The 25,618-nt window shown below is 48.7% G+C and overlaps 1 protein-coding gene across 2 annotated transcripts in view; it reads left to right on the top strand.

Annotated features, from left to right (window-relative positions):
• The window catches only part of LOC135055670 (transmembrane ascorbate-dependent reductase CYB561), a 424,857-nt gene that overhangs the window by 366,911 nt on the left and 32,328 nt on the right, over window positions 1–25,618 (top strand). For both annotated transcript variants that reach the window (XM_063960007.1, XM_063960006.1), the window contains 2 exons: window positions 1,993–2,219; window positions 22,636–22,734. In XM_063960007.1, the coding sequence (XP_063816077.1) occupies window positions 2,018–2,219; window positions 22,636–22,734 (301 nt within the window). In that variant the 5' untranslated portion in view covers window positions 1,993–2,017. The remainder of the gene's footprint in view (window positions 1–1,992; window positions 2,220–22,635; window positions 22,735–25,618) is intronic.

Genomic DNA, 25,618 nt, shown 5'->3' on the forward strand with positions numbered 1-25,618 from the left:
CAGTGTTATTCCCGGGTTGAATACCGTGTCAATGGCAGCGTAAACGGGCTCGACCCATTCACTACAACAGGGAGTGGCGGAAAGGAGATGATCTCATCTCCCAGCGCCGGCTCCGCCCCCCGCCGCTATGGCAACCCGCCCGGCATATTGCCAGGTTGCGGAAGCCAGCGGCAGCGTCCAATGCCGGATCCCACCCGGGAAGGACCGGTTTCCAATTCCAGGTTGGGATCCGGCATTGGCGGTGTGAAAGGGGCATTATTAAGCTTGCTTGATTTCACAAAGTCAATATTCTAATATAGATATTTGAGAATCTAGATCATAGTAATTTAATGGGGTGTAGTGTGGGCAGCATACTATAGCAGTAAACTATCTTGGAAATAAAATAAATAACAACCATGTATTACAAATGAGAAGAACAAATGTAGAAATGGTTGGTGTGTGTTACTATTTGTGCTCCATGGTGTGAAATAGCTGCCATGTACAGTATTAATGCCAGGCATTCACCAATAATAATTGTGCAGGTTTTCCATATATCTGTAATCATGTTAGCAGTCAGTTGGGGGAGGTGTATAAATGAAAAGAAAGCGGACTATACTCGCTGTATAACAGATCCTTTCTTTTTACATAGAGAAGCCTGGTCCTGATCTGTGAATGTTACCTTCTGCCCCAGGGTGCTTACTTCTATATTAATAAATGGAAAAGCAATAGAGGGAAGATATAATTCGTTTATCGCACACACATGGATAGCGTTCTCGGCTGACAGACCTATTGTCCCCTGGCTCTGTTCTACCTGCGTCATTTCTCTGCACTCCTCAATTAACTTATTAGTGACAGGCACCATGTTCAATGCTCGACTAATGACATAATGAGAGAGAGAAATTGTCTTTAAAACAGCCCCTCCACCTCATCTTATTTCAGAAGAAAAATGCTGACATCTAAGCAGCGGGTATTTCTGTACCATAGGTCTGCAAACTCGGTCCTCATTACCCCACACAGTGCATGTTTTGCAGGTCTCCTCACAGAATCACAAGTGACATAATTAACTCCACCTGCGGACCTTTTAAAATGTGTCTGTGAGTAATTACTACACCTGTGCACCTGCTGGGTTACCCGCAAAACATGCAATGTGTGGGGGTAATGAGGACCGAGTTTGCAGACCTATGTTCTGTACTATAAGGCACAGGTTCTCAAAACTCGGTCCTCAGGACCCCAAACAGTTCATGTTTTCCAGGTCTCCTCAAAGAATCACAAGTTAAATAATTATCTCCACCTATGGATCTTTTAAAACATGTCAGTGAGTAATGAATACACCTGTGCACCTGCTGGGTGACCTGGAAAATGTGAGCTGTGTGGGGTCCTGAGAACAGAGTTTTAGAACCACTGCTATAAGGGTTGTATAGCCTAAATCTAAATGTTCACCCATTAGTATCTTCCTGTTACTGTGACTAAAATACTCTCAGTCCCTGCTGCTGTATATTACTGAGGAGGGGTCCCGTGTGCAGTCTCCATGTGCTTGACCCCTCTCGCACATATCTGGCACTGTTTACTGTACATGCGCCAATCTCCGGTAGCATGCAATTTTCACAGTGATTTCAGTACTGCACGAGTGCAGATTTTACGGTAAAATCAACTCCATGCCATTATACCAGTGCTCTGTGCAGCGCCAACGGAGAGTTAATATTCGGGAATGAGTGCAGCTTGCGAAGTGTGACCCACCCAAGACCCAGGGGCCTGTGTGCATTGCACACCCTGCACCACTTATAGAGAATGCCCATGGTTTGTGCACACTGGCGTTATTTACCATATAAATTTGGGTTAAAGAGGTACATTTATTCAGATCAGTTTGTTATGCAGCTGGAGAGCAATAGGTGGTCTACACCTACTCCAAAGTCAGCTACAGGAATTGCGGATGGATGGGTTAAATTACCAGCAGTTTTCAGGATATAATGGCTGTCTTATTACTATCTAATGTTATCTCTTTGCTCCCTGCAGGCATTGACTTCCTTCAGTCTCCACAATGGATGAATCTCCTATACATCACCGCAGTGGCTCAATGCCATATTTGGTTGCTGCTTCCCAGATCCTGGGGGTGGCAGTACTAGCAGTCACAGGATCATGGCTATCTCAGTATAGAGGCGGGTTTTCCTGGGACGGACCAGAACAATTCAATGTCCATCCAATTTGCATGGTGCTGGGAATGGTTTTCTTGTGTGGAGACGGTGAGTACATGGGTAAAAGACAGGTGCACTGGGGTTAGCCTTACCTTACTTACCTGTAGTGGACTATAGTTCTTATTGGTGGTTAATAACAACTGCACTACAAAGAGTGCTCGTGTAAAACGTGTTGTAAGTAACTGTGTATGTGGCCCCATGGCCTTCCAAGGTATTTATGTCTAAACAGGGCATTTTCTCTTGTGCCAGGACTTTGACCCAGAGAAATTAGACATGATGCAGATCAGTACAGGGATAAAATAATGGGTCTGATGCTCAAATTGAAATTGTGGGCAATGTGCATAGGTTAGTTATACAGATGTTGCATATCAAATTAATCAGCAGGGTGTAATGGTGCGTTCTTGTCTCATTGTATTGCGACTAAGATGCATTTCTGCATAAAAGACGCCTAATGTGGGACCTCTCACGGGACCTTGCTCAATGAGGGAGCTGTTTGGCGAGACTGATTTTTTTTCAATTTTTCTGCTACCACTGCGCATGCATATAAGTCGCACTGGTGAGTGAGTCATCAAGCGTTTGTGAACAGTATAGGGGAAGTCATGACTCAAACGCAGGCGTGTCTTGACCATTTTTAAGGGTTATGCAACAGATTGTGCCTGCAATCCTGTATGCAGTTATAATGGCTCTAGCGTATTACTTCCGTCGGCCATTCTGCGCGACCATAGGTTTACTTAGAAGGTTGATTACTGATGTGCATCCGATGTCTTTGTACACAAGCAGGGATCTCACTTGGCATCTCAAGAGATATCCCGGCAGCTGCAACATTTGCATATTTCTTGCACTGGCTCTAAGTACTGATTCTCAGCTGTAACACAATTTGCATATATCTCTGCATCAGGCCCTCAAATTGGATCACGGTAAAATATTTTGTGCAAAGTCGTTTTTTTATCAGACTAATGTTAGATAATGTAAGATAGTAAACATTGACCTATTGACAATAATACCCCTTTCTCTTACGTCCTAGAGGATGCTGGGGACTCCAAAAGAACCATGGGGTATAGACGGGATCCGCAGGAGACATGGGCACACTATAAGACTTTGAATGGGTGTGAACTGGCTCCTCCCTCTATGCCCCTCCTCCAGACCGCAGTTAGATTCTGTGCCCAGAGAGACTGGACACACACTAGGGGAGCTCTACTGAGTTTCTGTGGAAAGACTTTCTGTTAGGTTTTTTATTTTCAGGGAGACCTGCTGGCTACAGGCTCCCTGCTGCGTGGGAGTGAGGGGAGAGAAGCAGACCTACTTTTTTCTGAGTTCAAAGGCTCTGCTTCTGCCACCATTAGCAACAGAGGGTTCGATCACTTGGTGCGCCTAGCTGCTTGTTCCCGGAGCCGCGCCGTCAACCCCCTCACAGAAGCCAGAAGAAAGAAGCCGGGTGAGTATAGAGAAGATCAGAAGACTTCAGTGACGGCAGAAGACTTCAGTAACGCGGTACCGCGCAGCGGTCGCGCTGCGCGCCATGCTCCCACACACACTTTCAACGGCACTTGCAGGGGGTGCGCCCTGGGCAGCATGTTACTGGAGGTCACGACTGGCAGAATATATATATTTCTCTGACGTCCTAAGTGGATGCTGGGACTCCGTAAGGACCATGGGGATTAGCGGCTCCGCAGGAGACTGGGCACAACTAAAGAAAGCTTTAGGACTACCTGGTGTGCACTGGCTCCTCCCCCTAAGACCCTCCTCCAGACCTCAGTTAGATTCTTGTGCCCGGCTGAGCTGGATGCACACTAGGGGCTCTCCTGAGCTCCTAGAAAGAAAGTATATTTAGGTTTTTTATTTTACAGTGAGATCTGCTGGCAACAGACTCACTGCAGCGAGCGACTAAGGGGAGAAGAACCGAACCTACCTAACTGGTGGTAGCTTGGGCTTCTTAGGCTACTGGACACCATTAGCTCCAGAGGGATCGACCGCATGGAACCGGCCATTGATGTTCGGTCCCGGAGCCGTGCCGCCGGCCCCCTTACAGAGCCAGAAGCAAGAAGAGTCCGGAAAATCGGCGGCAGAAGACATCAGTCTTCACCAAGGTAGTGCACAGCACTGCAGCTGTGCGCCATTGCTCCTCATACACACTTCACACTCCGGTCACTGAGGGTGCAGGGCGCTGGGGGGGGTCGCCCTGAGCAGCAATAAAAACACCTTGGCTGGCAAATATATCACAATATATAGCCCCAGAGGCTATATATGTGATAAATACCCCTGCCAGAATCCATAAAAAAGCGGGAGAAAAGTCAGCGAAAAAGGGGCGGAGCTATCTCCCTCAGCACACTGGCGCCATTTTCTCTTCACAGTGCAGCTGGAAGACAGCTCCCCAGGCTCTCCCCTGTAGTTTTCAGGCTCAAAGGGTTAAAAAGAGAGGGGGGGCACTAAATTTAGGCGCAATATTGTTTATACAAGCAGCTATTGGGGGAAAAATCACTCAGTTATAGTGTTAATCCCTGCATTATATAGCGCTCTGGTGTGTGCTGGCATACTCTCTCTCTCTGTCTCCCCAAAGGACTTTGTGGGGTCCTGTCCTCAGTCAGAGCATTCCCTGTGTGTGTGCGCTGTGTGTCGGTACGGCTGTGTCGACATGTGGGATGAGGAAGGTTACGTGGAGGTGGAGCAGAGGCCGATAAATGGGATGTCGCCCCCTGTGGGGCCGACACCAGAGTGGATGGATAGGTGGAAGGTATTAACCGACAATGTCAACTCCTTACATAGAAGGCTGGATGACGTAAAACAGCTGTGGGACAGCCGGCTTCTCAGCCCGCGCCTGCCCAGGCGTCTCAAAGGCCATCAGGGGCTCAAAAAAGCGCCCGTTACCTCAGATGGCAGACACAGATGTCGACACGGAGTCTGACTCCAGTGTCGACGAGGTTGAGACATATACACAATTCACTAGGAACATCCGTTACATGATCTCGGCAATGAAAAATGTGTTACACATTTCTGACATGAACCCAAGTACCACATAAAAGGGGTTTTATTTTTGGGGAGAAAAAGCAGCCAGTGTTTTGTTGCCCCATCAGATGAATGAATGAAGTGTGTAAAGTAGCGTGGGTTCCCCCGATAAGACACCCTTTCCCGCCAGAGGATAGGTCACGTGGGGAGATATCCCTTAGGGTGGATAAGGCGCTTACACGTTTGTCAAAAAAGGTGGCACTGCCGTCTTAGGATACGGCCACCTTGAAGGAGCCTGCTGATAAAAAGCAGGAGGCTATCCTGAAGTCTGTATATACACACTCAGGTTATATACTGAGACCTGCAATTGCCTCAGCATAAATAGTGCTGCTGCAGCGTGGTCTGATACCCAGTCAGATAATATTAATACTCTAAGACAGGGATAATAGTTTGCTAACATAGAGCATATTAAAGACGTCGTCTTAGATATAAAGGATGCACAGAGGGATATTTGCCGGCTGGCATCCAGAATTAATGCAATGTCCATTCTGCCAGGAGGGTATTAGAAACCCGGCAGTGGACAGGTGATGCTGCCTATAAAAGGCACATGGAGATTCTGCCTTATAAGGGTGAGGAATTGTTTGGGGATGGTCTCTGGGACCTCGTATCCACAGCAACAGCTGGGAAGAAATTTTTTTTACCTCAGGTTTCCTCACAGCCTAAGAAAGCACTGTATTTTCAGGTACAGTCCTTTCGGCTTCAGAAAAGCAAGCGGGTCAAAGGCGCTTCTTTTCTGCACAGAGACAAGGGAAGAAGGAAAAAGCTGCACCAGCAGCCAGTTCCCAGGATCAAAAATCTTCCCCCGCTTCCTCTGAGTCCACCGCATGACGTTGGGGCTCCACAGGTGGAGACAGGTGCGGTAGGGGCGCGTCTCGGGAACTTCAGGGACCAGTGGGCTTGCCCACAGGTGGATCCCTTGGTTCTACAAATAGTATCACAGGGATACAGGCTGGAGTTCGAGGCGACTCCCCCTCGCCGTTACCTCACATCAGCCTTGCCTGCTGCCCTCGGGGAAAGGTAGTACTGGCGGCAATTCACAAGCTGTACTTCCAGCAGGTGAAATCAAGGTACCCCTCCTTCAACAAGGCCGGGGTTACTATTCCAAAATGTTGTGGTACCGAAACCAGACGGTTCGGTGAGACCCATTCTAAAATTAAAAGCCTTGAACACTTATATACGAAGGTTCAAGTTCAAAATGGAATCGCTCAGGGCGATTATTGCAAGCCTGGAGAATTTCATGGTATCACTGGACATCAAGGATGCTAACCTGCATGTCCCTATTTACCCTCTTCACCAGGAGTACCTCAAAATTGTGGTACAGGATTGTCATTACCAATTCCAGACGTTGCCGTTGTCTGTCCCCGGCACAGAGGTATTTACCAAGGTAATGGCCGAAATAATTATCCCGTACTTGGACGATCTCCTTATAAAGGCGAGGTCCAGGGAGCAGTTGTTCGGCGGAGTAGCACTATCTCGGGAAGTGCTACAACAGCACGGCTGGATTCTGAATATCCCAAAGTCGCAGCTGGTTCCTACGACGCGTCTACTGTTCCTAGGTATGGTTCTGGACACAGAACAGGATAAAAAGGGTTTCTCCCGGAGGAGAAGTCCAAGGAGTTGTCGTCTCTAGACAGAGACCTCCTAATACGTATACAGGTGTCGGTGCATCAATGCACGCGAGCCCTGGGAAGGATGGTAGCTTCTTACGAAGAAATTCCATTCGCCAGGTCCCATGCAAGGATTTTCCAGTGGGATCTGTTGGACAAGTGGTCCGGGTCGCATCTTCAGATGCATCGGAGGATAGCCCTGTCTCCAAGGGCCAAGGTGTCGCTGTTGTTGTGGCTGCAGAGTGCTCATCTTCTAGGGGGCCGCAGATTCGGCATACAAGACTGGGTCCTGGTGACCACTGTGCCAGCCTTCGAGGCTGGGGGGCAGTCACACAGGGAAGAAACTTCCAAGGCTATGGAAAAGTCAGGAGACTTCCCTACACATAAATATTCTGGAACTAAGGGCCATTTACAATGCCCTAAGTCAGGCTAGACCCCTGCTTCAACTCCGGCCGGTGCTGATCCAGTCAGACAACATCACGGCGGTCGCTCATGTAAACCGACAGGGCGGCACAAGAAGCAGGATGGCGATGGCAGAAGCCACAAGGATTCTCCGATGGGCGGAAAATCATGTGTTAGCACTGTCATTCCCGGAGTGGACAACTGAGAAGCAGACTTTCTCAGAAGACACGACCTCCACCCGGGAGAGTGGGGACTTCATCCAGAAGTTTTCCAAATGATTGTACACCGTTGGGAAAGGCCACAGGTGGACATGATGGCGTCCCGCCTCAACAAAAAGCTACAAAGATATTGCGCCAGGTCATGGGACCCTCAGGCGATAGCTGTGGACGCTCTGGTAACGACGTGGGTGTACCAGTCGGTGTATGTGTTCCCTTCTCTGCCTCTCTTACCCAGGGTAATGAGAATAATAAGAAGGAGAGGAGTAAGAACTATACTCATTGTTCCGGGTTGGCCAAGAAGAGCTTGGTAACCAGAACTCCAAGAAATGATCTCCGAGGACCCATGGCCTCTGCCGCTCAGACAGGACCTGCTGCAGCAGGGGGCCTGTCTGTTCCAAGACGTACCGCGGCTGCGTGTGACGGCATGGCGGTTGAACGCCGGATCCTGAAGGAAAAGGGCATTCCGGAGGAAGTTATCCCTACGCTATTTAAAGCTAGGAAAGAAGTGAACGCAAACCATTATCACCGCATATGATGGAAATATGTTGCGTGCTGTGAGGCCAGGAAGGCCCCAAAGGAGAAATTTCAGCTAGGTCGGTTTCTGCACTTCCTACAGTCAGAGGTGACTATGGGCCTAAAATTGGGTTCCATGAAGGTCCAGATTTCGGCTCTATCGATTTTCTTCCAAAATAGGACTGGCTTCACTGCCTGAAGTTCGGACTTTGTTAAGGGAGTGCTGCATAGTCAGCCCCCGTTTGTGCCTCCAGTGGCACCGTGGGATCTCAACGTGGTGTTGGATTTCCGGAAGTCGCATTGGGTTGAGCCACTTAAATCCGTGGAGCTACAATACCTCACGTGGAAAGTGGTCATGCTGTGGGCCGTGGCATCGGCCAGGCGTGTATCAGAATTGGCAGCTTTGTCATACAAAAGCTCTTATCTGTATTTTATATGGATAAGGTGGAATTGAGGACTCGTTCCCAATTCCTTCCTAAGGTGGTATCAGTTTTTCATGTGAACCAACCTATTGTGGTGCCTGCGGCTACTTGGGACTTGGAGGATTCCAAGTTACTGGACATAGTCAGGGCCCTGAAAAGTATATGTTTCCAGGACGGCTGGAGTCGGGAAAACTGACTCGCTATTTATCCTGTATGCACCCAACAAGCTGGGTGCTCCTGCTTCTAAGCAGACTATTGCTCGCTGGATCTGTAGCACGATTCAACTTGCACATGCTGCGGCTGGACTGCCGCACCCTAAATCTGTAAAAGCCCATTCCACGAGGAAAGTGGGCTCTTCTTGGGCGGCTGCCCGAGGGGTCTCTGCTTTACAACTTTGCCGAGCTGTTACTTGGTCGGGTTCAAACATATTTTTGCAACAGTCTACAAGTTTGATACCCTGGCTGAGGAGGACCTAGAGTTTGCTCATTCGGTGCTGCAGAGTCATCCGCACTCTCCCGCCCGTTTGGGAGCTTTGGTATAATCCCCATGGTCCTTACGGAGTCCCAGCATCCACTTAGGACGTCAGAGAAAATAAGATTTTACTCACCGGTAAATCTATTTCTCGTAGTCCGTAGTGGATGCTGGGCGCCCATCCCAAGTGCGGATTGTCTGCAATACTTGTTTATAGTTATTGCCTAACTAAAGGGTTATTGTTGAGCCATCTGTTGAGAGGCTCAGTTATATTTCATACTGTTAACTGGGTATAGTATCACGAGTTATATGGTGTGATTGGTGTGGCTGGTATGAGTCTTACCCGGGATTCAAAATCCTTCCTATTTGTGTCAGCTCTTCCGGGCACAGTATCCTAACTGAGGTCTGGAGGAGGGTCTTAGGGGGAGGAGCCAGTGCACACCAGGTAGTCCTAAAGCTTTCTTTAGTTGTGCCCAGTCTCCTGCGGAGCCGCTAATCCCCATGGTCCTTACGGAGTCCCAGCATCCACTACGGACTACGAGAAATAGATTTACCGGTGAGTAAAATCTTATTTATTATTTAGGCACTAAATATAGCCCCCCGCCAGTATAAATATTTGAATTTTGAGCGGGAGTACAGCGCGCCGGTGAGGGGGCGTGGCTTAGCCCTCACCGCTTACCAGCGCCATTTTTCTCTTCACAGGCTGCAGAGACGCTGGCCCGGACCTCCACTCTCCTGAACAAGCAACAGGGAGCAAAACGGGGAGGGGAGGGGGGGGGGAACGACGACGACAGTAATTTGGTGCTATTAACCCTTTTTATAATATCAGCGCTGACATCTGAGGCAGTGTATATTGCTCTCAGTACTGGAATAGGCGCTGGGGTGTGAGCTGGTAAACGCCCTCTGTGTTGCTCTAACAGGCTTCCCTGTGGGTCTGTCCCCTATAGCCAGTGTGATTGTGCGTGTCGGTACGTGTGTGTCGACATGTCTGAGGCTGAGTGCTCCTCCCCAGAGGAAGTTGCAGTGGACGCAGATAAAGAGCTGGTGGTGACTCTGTCGGCACCGCCGACTGCTGATTGTGTGAATATGTTGAGTACATTGAATGCAAATGTGGCGTTATTGTCTAAAAGACTGGATAAATCTGATTCTCAGACACAAACGTGGAGAAAATCCATGGAGGACGCCTTGTCTCAGGTACAGGCCCCCTCAGGGTCACAAAAGCGTTCATTTATCCAGATGGCGGATACTGATACCGACACGGACTCTGATTCCAGTGTCGACTTTAGTGAGGCCAGTTTACATCCAAAATTGGTTAAGAGTTTTCAGTACTTGATTGTGGCAATTAAAGATGTTTTACATATTTCTGAAGTGCCTGCTGTTCCAGATACAAGGGTTTGTTTGTATAAGGGAAACAAGCCTGAGGTGACGTTTCCCCCCCCCTCTCATGAACTGAACGCTCTTTGTGGAAAAGCTTGGGAATCGCCTGACAAAAGGTGGCAGATTCCCAAGAGAATTCTAATGGCATATCCTTTTCCCTCTGACGACAGGGAAAAGTGGGAGTCATCTCCCAATGTGGACAAGGCCTCTATCACGACTGTCTAAGAAGGTGGCGCTTCCGTCTCATGACACTGCTGCCCTTAAGGACCCTGCGGATCGTAAGCAGGAAACGACCTTAAAATCCATTTATGTCACTACGGGTGCACTGCTCAGACCTGCCGTGGCGTCGGCATGGGTGAGTAGTGTTATTGGTAAGTGGGCAGACAGTTTGGCATCTGACATGGATACCCTGGATAGGGATCACATTCTTTTGACTCTCTGTTATATTAGGGACGCAGCAGCTTACCTAAAGGATGCGTCGAGGGATATTGGCCTCTTGGGATCAAGGGCCAATGCCATGGCAGTCTCGGCCAGGAGAGCGCTGTGGATTCATCAATGGAATGCTGATGCCGACTCTAAGAAAGCTATGGAAGCTCTCCCATATAAAGGTAGTGTCTTGTTTGGTGATGGCCTCGCTGACCTGGTATCAACGGCTACAACGGGTAAGTCATCCTTTCTTCCTTATGTTCCTGCACAGCAGAAAAAGACACCCCATTATCAGATGCAGTCCTTTCGGCCTCATAAATACAAAAAAGGAAGGGGGTCGTCCTTCCTTGCCTCAAAAGGTAGAGGAAGGGGAAAAAGGTTGCCTGCTTTGTCAGGCTCCCAGGACCAGAAGTCCTCCCCGGCGTCTGCCAAGTCCACCGCATGACGCTGGGGCTCCCCTACGGGAGGCCGTACCGGTGGGGGCGCGTCTCCGACTCTTCAGTCAGGTCTGGTTTCACTCGGACCTGGATCCTTGGGTGTTAGACATAGTGTCCCAAAGGTACAAACTGGAGTTTCAGGAGGTGCCCCCCCCCCCCCCCCCCCCACCGATTTTTCAAATCAGCCTTGCCGGTTTCTATCCCAGAAAGGGAAGTAGTCAGTGCGGCGATACAAAAGCTGTGTCAACAGCGTGTCATTGTCACGGTGGCCAGAAGGGTTTTATTCGAGCCTCTTTGTCGTACCAAAGCCGGATGGCTCGGTCAGACCTATCCTGAACCTAAAATCCCTCAATCCGTATTTGAAAACTTTCAAGTTCAAGATGGAGTCTCTTCGAGCAGTGATCTCCAGTCTGGAAGGGGGGGGATTTTATGGCGTCAGTCGACATAATAGATGCCTACTTACATGTCCCAATATATCCTCCACATCAAGCTTTCCTAAGGTTTGCGGTGCAGGATTGTCATTACCAATTTCAGACGTTGCCGTTTGGTCTTTCCACGGCCCTGAGGGTCTTCACCAAGGTAATGGCGTAAATGATGGTACTCCTACGCAAGCAGGGTGTCACAATTATCCCGTACTTGGACGATCTCCTGATAAAGGCGAGATCAAAGGAGCAGTTGCTAAGAAACGTGGCACTCTCCCTGAAGATTCTACAACAACATGGTTGGATTCTAAATTTGCCAAAGTCACAGTTGGTTCCGACAACTCGACTGTCTTTCTTGGGCATGATCCTGGACATGGAACGGCAGAGTGTTTCTCCCAGCTGAAAAAGCTCTGGAAATCCAGACCACGGTCAAGGAGATTCTAAAACCAGCAAGAGTATCGATTCATCAATGCACTCGGGTGCTGGGGAAGATGGTTGCAGCTTACGAAGCCATTCCGTTCGGCAGGTTTCATGCCAGGGTATTTCAGTGGGACCGGTTGGACAAGTGGTCCGGGTTTCACCTCCACATGCTCTGGAAAATAAGTCTATCTTCCAGGACCAGAATATCTCTCCTGTGGTGGCTTCAAAGTTCTCATCTCCTAGAGGGACGCGGGTTCGGGATCCGGGATTGGGTCCTGGTGACCACGGATGCAAGTCTCTGAGGCTGGAGAGCGGTCACACAAGGAAGAAATTTCCAGGGAAAATGGTCAAGCCAGGAAGCTTGTCTGCACATAAACATTCTGGTCTACCTGTCCTGATTCAGTCGGACAACGTAACAGCGGTAGCGTACATAAACCGCCAGGGCGAAACAAGGAGCAGAGCGGCGATGGCGGAGGCCACAAAAGTTCTCCGCTGGGTGGAAAAGCATGTAAGCGTTCTGTCAGCGGTCTTCCTTCCGGGCGTGGACAACTGGGAGGCAGACTTCCTCAGCAGACACGATCTCCATCCAGGAGAGTGGGGTCTTCATCAAGAGGTCTTTGCAGAAGTGACAAGTCGTTGGGGAATTCCTCAAATAGACATGATGGCGTCTCGCCTCAACAAGAAGCTTCAGCGATATTGTTCCAGGTCAAGGGACCCTCAAGCCAGTGCAGTGGACGCCATGGTAACTCCGTGGGTGTTTCAGTCGGTATATATGTTCCCTCCACTTCCACTCATTCCAAAAGTGTTGAGGAACGTGTGAAGCCAAGAAGGCTCCTACGGAGGAGTTTCAGCTGGGTCGTTTCCTCCATTTTTTGCAGGCAGGCGTGGATGCAGGCCTGAAATTAGGTTCCATTAAAATGCAGATTTCGGCTTTATCTATTTTCTTTCAAAAAGAATTGGCCGCCCTTCCAGAGGTTCAGACTTTCGTGAAGGGAGTGTTGCGCATCCATCCTCCGTTTGTGCCACCCGTGGCACCGTGGGATCTTGATGTGGTGTTGTAATTTCTTATGTCTCACTGGTTTAAACCTTTGCGAAAGGTTGAGTTAAAATTTCTCACTTGGAAAGTGGTCATGCTTTTGGCCTTGGCGTCCGCAAGACGGGTGTCGGAGTTGGCGGCTTTGTCTCACAAGAGCCCCTATTTGATTTTCCATGTGGATAGAGCGGAATTGAGGACTCGTCAGCAATTTTTGCCAAAGGTGGTTTCTTCGTTTCACATAAATCAGCCTGTTGTGGAGCCTGTGGCTACGGATGCCGTGGCTGTGTCAAAATCTCTCGATGTGGTGAGAGCTTTGAAAATTTATGTCGCCAGAACGGTTCCGATTAGGAAATCAGAAGCTCTGTTTGTCCTGTATGCTCCCAACAAGATTGGGGCTCCTGCTTCCAAGCAGACGATTGCACGCTGGATCTGTAATACTATTCGGCATGCTCATTCTACGGCTGGATTGCCGTTGCCGAAGTCGGTGAAAGCCAATTCTACCAGGAAAGTGGGCTCATCTTGGGCGGCTGCCCGAGGAGTCTCGGCGCTTCAACTTTGCCGAGCAGCTACGTGGTCGGGTTCAAACACTTTTGCTAAGTTCTACAAGTTTGATACCCTGGCTGATGAGGACCTCATGTTTGCTCAATCGGTGCTGCAGAGTCGTCCGCACTCTCCCGCCCGGTCTGGAGCTTTGGTACAGACCCCATGGTCCTTTTGGAGTCCCCAGCATCCTCTAGGGCGTAAGAGAAAATAGGATTTTAATACCTACCGGTAAATCCTTTTCTCCTAATCCGTGGAGGATGCTGGGCGCCCGTCCCAGTGCGTACTGTTATTTGCAGTTGTATTGATGGTCATTACTTCTGTTACACGAAGGTTTGTATCGGTTATGTTCAGCTAGTTGCTGTTTTTAGTTCATGCTGTTAATTGGTGTTGCTTAAAAGCCATGTTGTACGGTGTGTTGTGGTGTGAGCTGGTATGTATCTCACCCTTGGTTAACAAAAATCCTTTTCCTCGAAATGTCAGTCTCCCTGGGCACAGTTCCTATAACTGAGGTCTGGAGGAGGGGCATAGAGGGAGGAGCCAGTTCACACCCATTCAAAGTCTTATAGTGTGCCCATGTCTCCTGCGGATCCCGTCTATACCCCATGGTCCTTTTGGAGTCCCCAGCATCCTCTACGGACTAGGAGAAAAGGATTTACCGGTAGGTATTAAAATCCTATTTTTCCATCTGACGATGCGGGTCGCAGCCGGGAGCCTTACATGGGTGCTACCCGGCTGCGACCCGCATCGGCCCCTTTCCCATCAGATCATGTGATCTCCCAGCGCCACCCTTCCATACAATGTAAACGGGAGCCGTGTCGCATCGATATGGCTGTTTCCGTTTACACTACAACCTACCTGAATCATTCCCGTGTCCTACCCAGGTAGCTACCTGGGTAGGATTCCCGGGTCACTTGATCCGGGTTTTTCCTTAGAGAGCCGTTTTCACTAGCAAAAAACACTGGTAAATGCGCGCCCCTGTGCATTTACCCGTGGTTTTTTTAGCTAGTGGAAAAGGGGTATAAACAAGCCCCCACAATCTTGCCTTGCAAATCCACATGCAAGTGTGTCAAGTGATAAAGTGAGAGCTGTCTTTTGTTTTCTTTGCTAAATCTGTGCATAGCAGATCAGACGTGTTCAAGGGCTGAAATGCAGACTTTTTCTGCGGCATGATAGTGGACACTAATGAAAGTGCCGTGGGTTGGGTGTAGTATGGTATGCCGGCGGCCAGGCTCCCGGCGCCGGGAGCCTGACCGCCGGCATACCGACAGTGTGGCGAGCGCAAATGAGCCCGCGCTATTTATTCTCCCTCCACGCTATTTATTCTGGACCCCCACGATGGAGAATATCTTTCGGTATGCCGGCTGTCGGGATTCCGGCGCCGGTATACTGTGCGCCGGGATCCCGACAGTCGGCAACCTGAAGACCACCCCCGTGGGTTTAGTATCACACACATGGAAGGGTTTTGGACACCTTCACTTCATATATCTTGTGACTACTTCTAATATGTGTGTCTGTGGAGAGATTACATGGTGGCTGTTGAGAGTGAGACAGCTTTGTACTTAGTTGCAAAAACATTAACCTTATTACTATCCTTCCCTTAGTTTTCCTTCTCTTGCAGTTCGTGTACGCAGCCTGAATCTGAATCTATTGCTATTCATGTCTTGCTGGTAAAAGCATTGCCCTTTTAAATATCAGACATAAACACGATCAGAAGCGTTGGGTTTAACAACCCTATGCTTCGTAATTAAACCCCATAGTCTGTTCAGCTTTAAATAATAAAACATAGTCTTTTCCTAACCAAACCCACAATATATTTAATATAATTTCTCTGACGTCCTAGTGGATGCTGGGAACTCCGTAAGGATCATGGGGAATAGCGGCTCCGCAGGAGACTGGGCACAAATAGAAAGTTTTAGTACTACCTGGTGTGCACTGGCTCCTCCCCCTATGACCCTCCTCCAAGCCTCAGTTAGATTTTTGTGCCCGAACGAGAAGGGTGCACACTAGGGGCTCTCCTGAGCTTCTTAGTGAAAGTTTTAGTTTAGGTTTTTTATTTTCAGTGAGACCTGCTGGCAACAGGCTCACTGCATCGAGGGACTAAGGGGAGAAGAAGCGAACTCACCTGCGTGCAGAGTGGATTGGGCTTCTTAGGCTACTGGACACCATTAGCTCCAGAGGGACCGATCACAGGCCCAGCCTTGGAGCTCGGTCCCAGAGCCGCGCCGCCGGCCCCCTTACAGAGCCAGAAGCAAGAACAGGTCCGGAAAATCGGCGGCAGAAGACATCCTGTCTTCCACAAGGTAGCGCACAGCACTGCAGCTGTGCGCCATTGCTTCTTAACACACTTCACACTCCTGTCACTGAGGGTGCAGGGCGCTAGGGGGGGGCGCCCTGAGCAGCAATAGAAACACCTTGGCTGGCGAAAATGCATCACATATAGCCCCCCTGGGCTATATGGATGAATTTTAACCCCTGCCAGATTTCCACAAAAAGCGGGAGAAAGGCTCCGCCCCCTTCTCGGCGGCCTATCTCCTCAGCACACAGGCGCCATTTTCCCTCACAGCTCCGCTGGAAGGACGTCTCCCTGACTCTCCCCTGCAGTCCTGCACTTCAGAAACAGGGTAAAAAAGAGAGGGGGGCACTAATTGGCGGGATATTAACAATACAGCAGCTATAAAGGGAGAAACACTTATATAAGGTTGTCCCTATATATATATATATATATATATATATATATATATATATATATATATATATATATATATATATATATATATATATATATATATATATATAGCGCTCTGGTGTGTGCTGGCATACTCTTCCTCTGTCTCCTCAAAGGGCTAGTGGGGTCCTGTCCTCTATCAGAGCATTCCCTGTGCGTGTGCTGTGTGTCGGTACGTTTGTGTCGACATGTATGAGGAGGAAAATGATGTGGAGGCGGAGCAATTGCCTATAATAGAGATGTCACCCCCTAGGGAGTCGACACCTGAGTGGATGGCTTTATGGAAGGATTTACGTGACAATGTCAGCTCTTTACAAAAGACAGTTGATGACATGAGACAGCCGGCTAATCAGCTAGTCCCTGTCCAGGCGTCTCAGAAACCATCAGGGGCTCTAAAACGGCCGTTACCTCAGATGGTAGATACAGACGTCGACACGGATACTGACTCCAGTGTCGACGGTGAGGAGACAAACGTGACTTCCAGTAGGGCCACACGTTACATGATCACGGCAATGAGAGAGGTTTTAAACATTTCTGATACTGCAAGTACCACTAAAAAGGGTATTATGTGGGGTGTGAAAAAACTACCCGTAGTTTTTCCTGAATCAGATGAATTAAATGAGGTGTGTGATGAAGCGTGGGTTTCCCCCGATAAAAAACTGATAATTTCTGAAAAGTTATTGGCATTATACCCTTTCCCGCCAGAGGTTAGGGCGCGTTGGGAAACATCCCCACGAGTGGATAAAGCACTCACACGCTTATCAAAACAAGTGGCGTTACCGTCTCCTGATACGGCCGCCCTCAAGGAACCAGGTGACAGAAAACTGGAGAATATCCTAAAAAGTATATACACACATACTGGTGTTATACTGCGACCAGCAATCGCCTCAGCCTGGATGTGCAGTGCTGGGGTGGTTTGGTCGGATTCCCTGACTGAAAATATTGATACCCTGGATAGGGACAGTATATTGTTGACTATAGAGCATTTAAAAGATGCATTTCTATATATGCGAGATGCACAGAGGGATATTTGCACTCTGGCATCAAGAGTGAGTGCGCTGTCCATTTCTGCCAGAAGAGGGTTATGGACGCGACAGTGGTCAGGTGATGCGGATTCTAAACGGCATATGGAAATATTGCCTTATAAAGGGGAGGAGTTATTTGGGGTCTGTCTATCGGACCTGGTGGCCACGGCAACTGCTGGGAAATCCACATTTTTACCCCAGGTCGCCGCTCAGCATAAAAAGACGCCGTCTTATCAGGCGCAGTCCTTTCATCCCCATAAGGGCAAGCGGGCAAAAGGTTCCTCTTTTCTGCCCCGGGGCAGAGGAAGGGGAAAAAGACTGCAACAGACAGCCAATTCCCAGGAACAAAAGCCCTCTCCCGCTTCTGCCAAGTCCTCAGCATGACGCTGGGGCCTTACAAGCGGACTCAGGCACCGTGGGGGCCCGTCTCAAGAATTTTAGCGCGCAGTGGGCTCACTCGCAAGTGGACCCCTGGATCCTTCAAGTAGTATCTCAGGGGTACAAATTGGAGTTCGAGACGTCTCCCCCTCGCCGGTTCCTGAAGTCTGCTTTACCCACGTCTCCCTCCGACAGGGAGGCAGTATTGGAGGCAGTTCACAAGCTGTATTTCCAGCAGGTGATAATCAAGGTACCCCTCCTGCAACAAGGGAAGGGGTATTATTCCACGCTGTTTGTGGTATCGAAGCCGGACGGCTCGGTGAGACCTATTTTAAATCTGAAGTCTTTGAACACTTACATACAGAGGTTCAAATTCAAGATGGAGTCACTCAGGGCAGTGATCGCGAACCTGGAAGAGGGGGACTATATGGTGTCTCTGGACATCAAAGATGCCTACCTCCATGTCCCCATTTACCCTTCTCATCAAGGGTACCTCAGGTTTGTGGTACAAAACTGTCACTATCAGTTTCAGACGCTGCCGTTTGGATTATCCACGGCACCCCGGGTCTTTACCAAGGTAATGGCCGAAATGATGATTCTTCTTCGAAGAAAAGGCGTTTTAATTATCCCTTACTTGGACGATCTCCTGATAAGAGCAAGATCCAGAGAACAGTTAGTAGTCGGAGTAGCCCTATCTCAAGTAGTGCTACGGCAGCACGGCTGGATTCTAAATATCCCAAAATCGCAGCGGATTCCGACAACACGTCTTCTGTTCCTAGGGATGATTCTGGACACAGTCCAGAAAAAGGTGTTCCTTCCGGAGGAGAAAGCCAGGGAGTTATCCGAACTGGTCAGAAACCTCCTGAAACCAGGGCAAGTCTCAGTTCTTCAATGCACAAGAGTCCTGGGAAAGATGGTAGCTTCCTACGAAGCGATTCCATTCGGCAGATTCCACGCAAGAACGTTCCAGTGGGATCTGCTGGAAAAATGGTCCGGATCGCATCTTCAGATGCATCAGCGGATAACCCTGTCCCCAAGGACAAGGGTGTCTCTTCTGTGGTGGTTGCAGAGTGCTCATCTTCTAGAGGGCCGCAGATTCGGCATTCAGGACTGGGTCCTGGTGACCACGGATGCCAGCCTGAGAGGCTGGGGAGCAGTCACACAAGGAAAAAATTTCCAGGGCTTGTGGTCAAGCCTGGAGACAACACTTCACATAAATATACTGGAGCTAAGAGCCATTTACAATGCTCTAAGCCTAGCAAGGCCTCTGCTTCAGGGTCAGCTGGTGTTGATCCAGTCGGACAACATCACGGCAGTCGCCCACGTAAACAGACAGGGCGGCACAAGAAGCAGGAGGGCAATGGCAGAAGTTGCAAGGATTCTTCGCTGGGCGGAAAATCATGTGATAGCACTGTCAGCAGTATTCATTCCGGGAGTGGACAACTGGGAAGCAGACTTCCTCAGCAGACACGACCTCCACCCGGGAGAGTGGGGACTTCACCCAGAAGTCTTCCACATGATTGTGAACCGTTGGGAAAAACCAAAGGTGGACATGATGGCGTCCCGCCTCAACAAAAAACTAGATAGGTATTGCGCCAGATCACGGGACCCTCAGGCAATAGCTGTGGACGCTCTGGTAACACCAGTCAGTGACACCAGTGACACCAGTCAGTGTATGTGTTCCCTCCTCTGCCTCTCATACCCAAGGTACTGAGAATCATAAGAAGGAGAGGAGTAAGGACTATACTCGTGGCTCCGGATTGGCCAAGAAGGACTTGGTACCCGGAACTTCAAGAGATGCTCACAGAGGACCCGTGGCCTCTACCTCTAAGAAGGGACCTGCTCCAGCAGGGACCCTGTCTGTTCCAAGACTTACCGCAGCTGCGTTTGACGGCATGGCGGTTGAACGCCGGATCCTGAAGGAAAAAGGCATTCCGGATGAAGTCATCCCTACCCTGATCAAAGCCAGGAAGGATGTAACCGTGCAGCATTATCACCGTATTTGGCGTAAATATGTTGCGTGGTGCGAGGCCAGGAAGGCCCCTACAGAGGAATTTCAACTGGGTCGTTTCCTGCATTTCCTGCAAACAGGACTGTCTATGGGCCTAAAATTAGGGTCCATTAAGGTTCAAATTTCGGCCCTGTCAATTTTCTTCCAGAAAGAACTGGCTTCAGTTCCTGAGGTTCAGACGTTTGTCAAAGGGGTACTGCATATACAGCCTCCTTTTGTGCCCCAGTGGCACCTTGGGATCTCAATGTAGTTTTGGGGTTCCTAAAATCACATTGGTTTGAACCACTCACCACTGTGGACTTAAAATATCTCACATGGAAAGTGGTAATGCTGTTGGCCCTGGCTTCAGCCAGGCGTGTCTCAGAATTGGCGGCTTTGTCATATAAAAGCCCTTACCTAATTTTTCATACGGACAGGGCAGAATTGAGGACTCGTCCTCAATTTCTCCCTAAGGTGGTTTCAGCGTTTCACTTGAACCAGCCTATTGTGGTACCTGCGGCTACTAGGGACTTGGAGGACTTCAAGTTGCTGGACGTAGTCAGGGCCCTGAAAATATATGTTTCCAGGACGGCTGGAGTCAGAAAATCTGACTCGCTGTTTATCCTGTATGCACCCAACAAGCTGGGTGCTCCTGCTTCTAAGCAGACTATTGCTCGTTGGATTTGTAGTACAATTCAGCTTGCACATTCTGTGGCAGGCCTGCCACAGCCAAAATCTGTAAAAGCCCATTCCACACGGAAAGTGGGCTCATCTTGGGCGGCTGCCCGAGGGGTCTCGGCTTTACAACTTTGCCGAGCAGCTACTTGGTCAGGGGCAAACACGTTTGCTAAATTCTACAAATTTGATACCCTGGCTGAGGAGGACCTGGAGTTCTCTCATTCGGTGCTGCAGAGTCCTCCGCACTCTCCCGCCCATTTGGGAGCTTTGGTATAATCCCCATGGTCCTTACGGAGTTCCCAGCATCCACTAGGACGTCAGAGAAAATAAGAATTTACTTACCGATAATTCTATTTCTCGTAGTCCGTAGTGGATGCTGGGCGCCCATCCCAAGTGCGGATTGTCTGCAATACTTGTACATAGTTATTGTTAACTAAATCGGGTTATTGTTGTAGTGAGCCATCTTTTCTAGAGGCTCCTCTGTTATCATACTGTTTACTGGGTTCAGATCACAAGTTATACGGTGTGATTGGTGTGGCTGGTATGAGTCTTACCCGGGATTCAAAATCCTTCCTTATTGTGTACGCTCGTCCGGGCACAGTATCCTAACTGAGGCTTGGAGGAGGGTCATAGGGGGAGGAGCCAGTGCACACCAGGTAGTACTAAAGCTTTCTATTTGTGCCCAGTCTCCTGCGGAGCCGCTATTCCCCATGGTCCTTACGGAGTTCCCAGCATCCACTACGGACTACGAGAAATAGAATTATCGGTAAGTAAATTCTTATTTTTAGTAAGCTAAAATCTGTAGATAGCGTCTTCTGGCACTTAGGAATGTGGGCAGGATGATCATTTGTAATATTTCAATTTCACAGAAACGAGGCCTTCAGGTCCAAATATATTAAGACTTAACGAGATAAAGTTAAGACGCATAAGGGGGCAGATGTATTAACCTGGAGAAGGCATAAGGAAGTGATAAACCAGTGAGAAACGCAAGGTGATAAATGCACCAGCCAGTCAGCTCCTGTCAATTTACGTATTGGAGCTGATTGGCTGGTGCATTTATCACCTTGCACTTACCACCGGTTTATCACTTCCTTATGCCTTCCCCAGGTTAATACATCTGCCCCAAGGAGTGATAAATGACCAGCCAACCAGCACCTGTCATTTTTCAAACATATAGCATGTGACATGGCAGTTAGGAAGCTGATTGGCTGGTCATTTTTCACTCTTTATGCATCTCCACTTACCTCTTGTTAAGGCTTAATACATTTGGGCCTCTCAGTTCCATAATCACAACAACTACTGTACTGGATCACCTTCCAATCTAGGCTCCATGCCATAGCTCTCAGAGCATGAAAATAAAGGAGTCAATTCAATTAGATGCAAACTTGCATCCTAAAACTTGCGTTCATTGCGGCATTTCGTGCACCGGTGATATGCAAGATTCAATTACAAATAGCTATTTGTGTGACTCTTCTATAAAAACTGACCTAGCATAAGTGCATGAAAAAGTGAGAAAATCATCCTTGACCCCCAAAAAGTGTCAACTGAAGATATCTGGACCATATGGAAAGCCTGGAGGTTCTTAAAAGGTGTAAAATGACTGAATTTTGAATTATTTATAAATGAAGGAAAAATGATAGCAAGTGTTTTTCAGCAAATGTAAGTCTTGACAGTATTTTGGGGTACAGAAAAATTTGTTTAATGTGATTTGTCATGGTTTTTCAGTGTTTTTATGAAATACAAATTTTAAAAAGTAGGAAAACACTTTTAGCTCCTATCTAAAATTTCAAACGCCCCCCCTCCCATCAGTACAGCACCTCTGTACATACATGTGCCACATCATTTAACCTATTATTGAGCTTTTTAGATAATTCACCTGAAACTTTATTGTCCACATGATATTATTTAAATCTCTCCCAAGTATATGATTATTGATTAGTGCCCGATGTTCTGGACTATGTACTGTCATTTTGACATTAAAATAAAGATTTCCCCGCCTTTTCACCTACTCAGGGGAGGTGCGCACAAGAAAATGTGAATCTGCTGGGAAAATGCAATGCGAGTTTGGAATTGAATTGCACATTATATTTGCTGTGAAACCATCTCACTTGCTTCTAATTGAATTGACCCCTAATAATCTCCTCTGGCATGACCATACACCCTGAGTCATGGGAGTCTCCAGGAGAAATAGCAGAAGTGGCAGTAGCCTGGTATGAGAGTCTAGGTACACCAGGAGTCTGTATTCTGTGACATGCATGGTAAAGATTTACACTGTTTTCACAACTGTGCATCACCTTATTCTATACAACCTTTTGCATAATCTAGTCTGGCTATGGAGTCTGTGTAGTAACTTATTTGCATTATCATACAGCGCTGCTCGTGTATCGAGTGTTCAGACACGAGACCAAGAAGGCAACCAAGATCCTCCATGGAGCATTACACCTTATGGCACTGATCATCTCTGTTGTTGGTAGGTGTTGTATACTTGTGTGACGAATTTTCAATGAGGATGCTTTATGAATACAGGACTGTAATACCCACCCCACTATGGGGGTAATTCAGACCTGATTGCTAGGGTGCGTTTTTTGCATCCCTGCGATCAGGTAGTCGCCGCCTACAGGGGGAAGGTATTAGCTGTGTGCAGGGGAGCGATCGCATGTTTTGCAGAACTGCACAAACATAAGTTTGTGCAGTCTCTGCTCAGCCCAGGACTTACTCAGCCGCTGCGATGATCGGGACCGTAGCTGACGTCAGAAACCCTCCCTCCTGCGTTATCCCGGACACTCCTACAAAACGGTCAGTTGCCACCCACAAACGGCCTCTTCCTGTCAGTCACCTTGCAATTGCTTTTATCGCACCATCCCGTCGCTATGCACCGATGCCCGGTGCAGTCGTCCGACGCACCGGCGCCCGGTGCAGTCGTCCGACGCACCGGCGCATTGCATTGCATACAGACTTGTAGTACAAGTCTGCGCAGACTGTGCAGTACAGACTTTATCACCCGCTGTGCGAAAATGCACAGCAGCGATCAAGTCTGAATTACCCCCTATGTTCTAATACTAGACCTCATTTATACTGAGGAACAACCTCTCTAAGAATATATGGTCCAAATGTATTAAGCTTTAAGTGATAAAGGAAAGATGGATAAAGAGTGATAAATGACCAGCCAACCAGCTCCTGTCATTTTTCTCTTACGTCCTAGAGGATGCTGGGGTCCACATTAGTACCATGGGGTATAGACGGGTCCACCAGGAGCCATTGGCACTTTAAGAGTTTGAGAGTGTGGGCTGGCCCCTCCCTCTATGCCCCTCCTACTCAGTTTAGAAAATGTGCCCGGAGGAGCCGGTCACAGCTAGGGAGCTCTACAGAGCTTCTTTAGTAAAAGTTTATTTTAGAGTTTATTATTTTACAGGGAGGTTGCTGGCAACAGCCTCCCTGCATTGTGGGACTAAGGGGAGGGTGTAGTGTCCGCCCTGTGGAGTCTGAGCCACTATCTCCGCTGACAGGACACTGACCTCCTGAGGGGATAGAACATTCCCCGCCACAGGGGATCGCCCACCCCGGCAGCATGCCGCCACCCCCTTACAGAGCCAGAAGATCAGTGGCGAGTGAGTCACCGCCCCCCCTAGCAAGCGGGGAGCCGGTGTGAAGATGGCGGCAACAGGGTATGGAGCGCAGTACTAACTGCACTCCGGGGCTCAGCGGTACATAGTGAGGCTCTGTGAGGGGTACCCTGAGCCAACGCCTACACCCTACACTGACGTCTAAAGCCTGTCTGGGTCCCGGGATCGCTGCCAGCATGAATCCTTAGGCCAGTATAATCTTCTGAAGAGCGGGAAGACGGCGCCATTATGGGGGTGGAGCTTCTCCTCAGAGCGAACCCAGCAGCGTTAAGCGCCATTTTCCTGCCTGCAGAAACGCTGTCAGTGAAGAGCAGTCCCTCCAGAGCAACTCCAGCTATCTCTTACGGTACCAGGGGGTTGTAGAAGAGGGAGGAGGCTGTGTAAAGACTGTGTAACCTATTAAGGTGCACAGTCAGCGCTGGTTGGGGTCTCCCTATACCTTGAAAGCGCTGTGTGTGGGTTGGCTCCAATCTCTGTGTCTCTCTTGCCGTTCTTGGGGGTGAAACTCTGTCTATCCTCCTCTGTGTGTGTGGAGTGTTTGAGGTCTCCTTTTACCCTTGTCCAGGGACTCTTTGTCATATGCTGCAGAGGATATGTCTTCTCAGGATGATCTCATTCCATGTAATCAGGATTGCATTGTTTTAGCGCAGATACCAGCAAGTGAGCCTGAATGGTTATCCTCTATCAAATCTATGATTTCTCAGATTTCTACTAGGGTTGCACAAAATGAATCTGCAACTCAGGTTTTACAGACCTCTATGGCAGTTTGGTCTGGTTCTGTTACCTCAGGGCCCCCCTCTGTAGGTTCCCACAAACGTGCTCTTGCCCAGATTATGCAAGATGACACGGATACCGATTCTGACACGGCAGACGATGAGGGGGATGTGCTCAGGGGGGCCGCATCTCTTGAAGGGTGCAGTTGATGATAGAGGCTATCAGGGATGTGTGGAATATTGCTGATGCAACACCTGAGCAGGTTGAGGAGGCTCACTTCACTGATAATAAGAAAGCCTCGCTAACCTTCCCTGCATCCAAAGAATTAAATGCTATTTTTGAAAAAGCATGGAAAAACCCAGAGAAAAAATTCCAGATCCCTAGAAGAGTTCTGGTTGCTTTCCCCTTCCCTGAGGAGGATAGAAAGAAATGGGAAAACCCACCCGTATTGGACGCGTCTGTATCCAGACTCTCGAAAAAGGTGGTTTTACCTGTCCCAGGATCTGCTTTAAAGGATCCGGCTGATCGCGAAATTGATAATACGCTTGAATCCATATACACAGCTTCAGGGGCTATACTACGTCCTATTATTGCCTGTGCATGGATTTCCAAAGCTATAGTAAAGTGGTTAGGCACATTACTTGAGGATTTGGATACAATGGATAAAAGTGAAGTTGAATTGTTTTTACATAACATTCAGGATTCTGCAGGATTTATGGTGGAATCCATGAAAGACCTGGGTTCAATGGCTGCAGGAATATCTTCCATGTCTGTCTCAGCTTGCCGAGGCCTATGGCTGCGCCAGTGGTCTGCCGACGCGGAATCCAGGAGAGGCGTGGAGACCCTACCCTACACAGGTCAGGCTCTTTGGGAAAGCATTGGATGCGTGGATCTCCACTGCTACAGCAGGTAAGTCACCTTTTCTCCCCTCAGCTACACCTGCTACGAAGAAACCTTTTTCGTCAGGCCCATTATGAACTTAAAATCACTAAATCCCTTTCTGAGGGAGTTCAAGTT

The sequence above is a fragment of the Pseudophryne corroboree genome, chromosome 3, assembly GCF_028390025.1.
Source record: "Pseudophryne corroboree isolate aPseCor3 chromosome 3, aPseCor3.hap2, whole genome shotgun sequence".
NCBI classification, from domain to species: domain Eukaryota; kingdom Metazoa; phylum Chordata; class Amphibia; order Anura; family Myobatrachidae; genus Pseudophryne; species Pseudophryne corroboree.